At 46.9% G+C, this 5,878-nt stretch overlaps 1 protein-coding gene and 1 long non-coding RNA gene across 2 annotated transcripts in view; both read right to left on the bottom strand.

Annotated features, from left to right (window-relative positions):
- Positions 1–5,878, bottom strand: part of LOC127624084 (serine/threonine-protein kinase PAK 5-like) — a 61,939-nt gene continuing 56,061 nt past the window's right edge. The window contains 4 exon segments of the mRNA XM_052098733.1: positions 1–158; positions 1,896–2,030; positions 2,555–2,680; positions 3,030–3,156. Of these exon segments, the coding sequence (XP_051954693.1) occupies positions 3–158; positions 1,896–2,030; positions 2,555–2,680; positions 3,030–3,156 (544 nt within the window). The 3' untranslated portion in view covers positions 1–2.
- Positions 5,222–5,878, bottom strand: part of LOC127624091 (uncharacterized) — a 1,208-nt gene continuing 551 nt past the window's right edge. The window contains exons 2-3 of the long non-coding RNA XR_007968114.1: positions 5,515–5,564; positions 5,222–5,239 (exon numbers count right to left, since the gene is read on the bottom strand). This is a non-coding gene — a long non-coding RNA (uncharacterized LOC127624091). The remainder of the gene's footprint in view (positions 5,240–5,514; positions 5,565–5,878) is intronic.

The following is a 5,878-nucleotide window of genomic DNA, read 5'->3' on the forward strand; positions in this document are numbered from 1 at the left end:
GGTCAGCGGTGTCTGTAATGTCTCATGAGCGGTACGATACATGACGGCGGTCCCGACAGCTTCAGGAAGGGGTGCTGCAGGAGCTCGTGTGCTGATGAGCGCTGACACGGTTCACGCACCAACATCAGGTCCAGAAACGCGCGCAGAACAGATGACACCTGAACAACACACAAACAACACACAAACAACACACGTTAGGATGAAATCTAGTAAAGAGGTAATTACTATAAACTGTATAGACTCATATACTCTATATAGGGGGATCCGGGGCTAGCTGTCACACATTGAACTCCACCTGAAAGTCTCATAAAAAACTATTGAACATTTTCGGCAATATTGCGAAAGGAAACGGAGACATTTGATTGGACGCGCATTGAACTGTTGTCACTACATGACCCAACAGTGGGGCATATTGTTACACGATACGGGGTAAGTTGTCACAGTGCAACTAGCGGCGAACACAATCTACGCCTCTCTTTACATCTATCGCAGCTTCTGCAGCAGAATTTAAAAAGTAAAACAATCATGAAACAACATGAATTAAAAATATAAACCATCGTTTTGCCCAACAAATATTGTCATTGGATACATTTATGACATTTAAAACACACGTGACATCTGCTATGATACAATGTGACAACATGCCCCGATTTGACCTTCGTCCTAAAAACACTTTTAACATTCCAGTAAAAATCTGCTTAAAGGAATATTCCGGATTTAATCTCAATCAGCAGCATTTGTGTCATAATATTGATCAGCACAAAAATTCATTTCGACTCGTCACTCGTTTACTTTAAATGTGTTCCAGTGACACACTTATAATGGAAGTCAATGGGGCAATTTTTGGAGGTTTAAAGTCAGAAATGTGAAGCTTATAATTTTATAAAAGCTCTTACATTAATTCTTCTGTTAAAACTAGTGGATTATTTGAGCTGTAAAGTTGTTTAAATCATCGGTTAATGGTTGTCATTACGTAACCATGGCAACACAGTTGTATAATTGTCTCTATCTTCACACAGATGTGGTCAGTGAGTGATTTAATGACAGTAAAATCATGTTAACACACATATTGTTTATGTCTTGTGTCTATACTTTTAAAACAGTATTTTAATGTTCACAGATTAAACCCCATTGACTTGCATTGGAAGTGTCTCACTGGAACACACATTTAAAGAAAAGGAGGAACGAGATGAAATAAATTTTTGTGCTGATCAACATTATGACACAAATACTGCTGATTGAGATTAAATCCGGAATATTTCTTTAATGTGTGCCAGTGTGGGGAAATGATGTTTGCTTGTTTACTCAACAGCTGTAATAAAAAATTATGAGAGTGGAAATTTAATGTATGGCAGAATTCACAAAAATGATTCTAGTTTTTTGAACAGTTTGAAACATTTACATTTATGCATCTTTTATCCAAAGTGACTTACAGTGCACTTATTACAGGGACAATCCCCCCGGAGCAACCTGGAGTTAAGTGTCTTACTCAAGGACACAATGGTGGTGACTGTGGGGATCAAACCAGCAACCTTCTGAGTACCAGTTATGTGCTTTAGCCCACTACACCTCCCCCACTCCGTGTTTCATGAAACATGAAAACATCTGTTAGAGAAATCACACGTGTGCATAATTGGACTCCAGACCTCATCGTTACCTTGTGACAACTAGCCCCGGTCTCCCCTATATATCTGCAATACTTCATTGTTATTGGCCAATCACAATCTATGCTCTCATATTTGTGTTAATGATGATAAACTGTCTTAGACAACACGATTTCCAATATAAGTCCAATATTTCTGTTCAGCTCAGAAAATATCCATGTTCATGTGAGGGATTTTAATTATAATATTGAGTATTTAATGAGTTTCTATGTAAAGAACATCCCGATGCACCTTATGAGACTCTTTGAGCCGTGGGGGCAGGTTGTCTCGAATTCGTCTCATGGCCTGCAGCGGAGGTTCATTGAAATATGGAGGCTCTCCATCCACCATCTCCATCACCATAATGCCCAGAGACCAGATGTCCACCTACACACACACACACAGAAAGTCACACACACAGAGACACACACACAGACACACACACAGAGACACACACACAGACACACACACAGAGAGACACACACACACACAGAGACACACACACAGACAGACACACACACACACACAGAAGAAGAGCACACACACACACACACACACAGAAGAAGAGCGCACACACACACACACACACAGAAGAAGAGCGCACACACACACAGACACACACACACACAGAAGAAGAGCGCACAGACACACACACACACAGAGACACACACACACACACACAGAAGAAGAGCGCACAGACACACACACACACACACAGAGACACACACACACACACACACACAGAAGAAGAGCGCACAGACACACACACAGAAGAAGAGCGCACACACACACAGACACACACACACACAGAAGAAGAACACACACACTCTTCATACATCAGTAGTGACAGACTGATATTTTGATCTCTTTACGAGATAAGTCAGTGACCCGCTGTGATGTCATCAATGTACCTCAGTGCCATACGGTAACCTCGAGATGACCTCCGGCGCCATCCAGTACGGCGTGCCAACCAGTGACTTCCTCTTGGGCACCTCTTTAGACACTTGAGCACAGAAGCCAAAATCAGACAGTTTGATCTGAAGAGAAAAGCACAAAAACATTCATGAAATCTGCCAAGAACAATATAACTCAAAGTTTCATTAATCTAATATTTAATTATGAAGTATTTAGACTGTGGAAGTTATACATTATTATTTATCATTATTATTATTTATATACATTCACCATTTAATAAATAATATATTTTCTTTATATATATAGGTTGTATACTACAGTTGCATTGAGGGTATACAGAGCGCTCTGTTGTATAAGGTGGGAATGTGTGAACGGGTCACTCAAAACACTCAGTAGGGAACAGCTCGTGTTCACTCGCGTGTCATCAAACAGCTGGAGCACACGCCACGTCATGTGACCTCTCAAACTGACCCGTCCGTCGCTGGTGAGCAGGATAGAATCACTCTTGATGTCTCGGTGAATGACGCCCTGCGTGTGAAGATACGACAATGCTTTCAACACCGACAAACACACCGTGGCGATCTGCTCCTCGTTCATCCTGTGAGAAACACAATCACACACGAGATCTCATCAGTGTCTCAAACTGTGCTCACATCCCCAAATCTACCACAAACATCCATACCTCAACATGCCACACACATCCATACCTCAACACTCCACACGCATCCATACCTCCACACGCATCCATACCTCAACACGCCACACGCATCCATACCTCAACAGGCCACACGCATCCATACCTCAACACGCCACACGCATCCATACCTCAACACTCCACACGCATCCATACCTCCACACGTATCCATACCTCAACACTCCACACGCATCCATACCTCCACACGCATCCATACCTCAACACGCCACACGCATCCATACCTCAACAGGCCACACACATCCATACCTCAACACTCCACACGCATCCATACCTCCACACGCATCCATACCTCAACACGCCACACGCATCCATACCTCAACACTCCACACGCATCCATACCTCCACACGCATCCATACCTCAACACGCCACACGCATCCATACCTCAACACGCCACACACATCCATACCTCAACACTCCACACGCATCCATACCTCCACACGCATCCATACCTCAACACTCCACACGCATCCATACCTCCACACGCATCCATACCTCAACACTCCACACGCATCCATACCTCAACACGCCACACGCATCCATACCTCAACACGCCACACACATCCATACCTCAACACTCCACACGCATCCATACCTCCACACGCATCCATACCTCAACACTCCACACACATCCATACCTCAACACTCCACACGCATCCATACCTCCACACGCATCCATACCTCAACACTCCACACGCATCCATACCTCCACACGCATCCATACCTCAACACTCCACACGCATCCATACCTCAACCGCCCACGCATCCATACCTCAACCGCACACACATCCATACCTCAACACTCCACACGCATCCATACCTCCACACGCATCCATACCTCAACACTCCACACGCATCCATACCTCCACACGCATCCATACCTCAACACGCCACACGCATCCATACCTCAACACTCCACACGCATCCATACCTCCACACGCATCCATACCTCAACACGCCACACGCATCCATACCTCAACACGCCACAAGCATCCATACCTCAACACGCCACACACATCCATACCTCAACACGCCACACGCATCCATACCTCAACACGCCACACGCATCCATACCTCAACACTCCACACGCATCCATACCTCAACACGCCACACGCATCCATACCTCAACACGCCACACGCATCCATACCTCAACATGCCACATGCATCCATACCTCCACACGCATCCATACCTCAACACGCCACACACATCCATACCTCAACACGCCACACGCATCCATACCTCCACACGCATCCATACCTCAACATGCCACACGCATCCATACCTCAACACGCCACACGCATCCATACCTCAACATGCCACACGCATCCATACCTCCACACGCATCCATACCTCAACATGCCACACACATCCATACCTCAACACGCCACACGCATCCATACCTCCACACGCATCCATACCTCAACACGCCACACGCATCCATACCTCAACATGCCACACGCATCCATACCTCAACACTCCACACGCATCCATACCTCAACATGCCACACGCATCCATACCTCAACACGCCACACACATCCATACTTCCACACGCATCCATACCTCAACGTGCCACACACATCCATACCTCAACACGCCACACGCAGCCATACCTCCACACGCATCCATACCTCAACACGCCACACGCATCCATACCTCAACACTCCACACGCATCCATACCTCCACACGCATCCATACCTCAACCGCCACACGCATCCATACCTCAACACGCCACACAGCATCCATACCTCAACACGCCACACGCATCCATACCTCAACACGCCACACGCATCCATACCTCAACACGCCACACGCATCCATACCTCAACACGCCACACGCATCCATACCTCAACACTCCACGCGCATCCATACCTCAACACGCCACGCATCCATACCTCAACACGCCACAGCGCATCCATACCTCAACACTGCCACACGCATCCATACCTCCACACACATCCATACCTCAACATGCCACACACATCCATACCTCAACACGCCACACTACCTCGCATCCATACCTCAACATGCCACGCATCCATACCTCAACATGCCACGCATCCATACCTCCACGCATCCATACCTCAACATGCCACACGCATCCATACCTCAACACGCCACACGCATCCATACCTCCACACATCCATACTCAACCGCCACACGCATCCATACCTCAACATGCCACACGCATCCATACCTCAACATGCCACACGCATCCATACCTCCACACGCATCCATACCTCAACATGCCACACACATCCATACCTCAACACGCCACACGCATCCATACCTCCACACGCATCCATACCTCAACACGCCACAGGCATCCATACCTCAACATGCCACACGCATCCATACCTCAACACTCCACACGCATCCATACCTCAACATGCCACACGCAACCATACCTCAACACGCCACACACATCCATACCTCAACACGCCACATGCATCCATACCTCCACACGCATCCATACCTCAACACGCCACACGCATCCATACCACCACACGCATCCATACCTCAACACGCCACACGCATCCATACCTCAACATGCCACACACATCCATACCTCCACACGCATCCATACCTCAACACGCCACACGC

The sequence above is a fragment of the Xyrauchen texanus genome, chromosome 30 (assembly GCF_025860055.1).
Source record: "Xyrauchen texanus isolate HMW12.3.18 chromosome 30, RBS_HiC_50CHRs, whole genome shotgun sequence".
NCBI lineage: Eukaryota > Metazoa > Chordata > Actinopteri > Cypriniformes > Catostomidae > Xyrauchen > Xyrauchen texanus.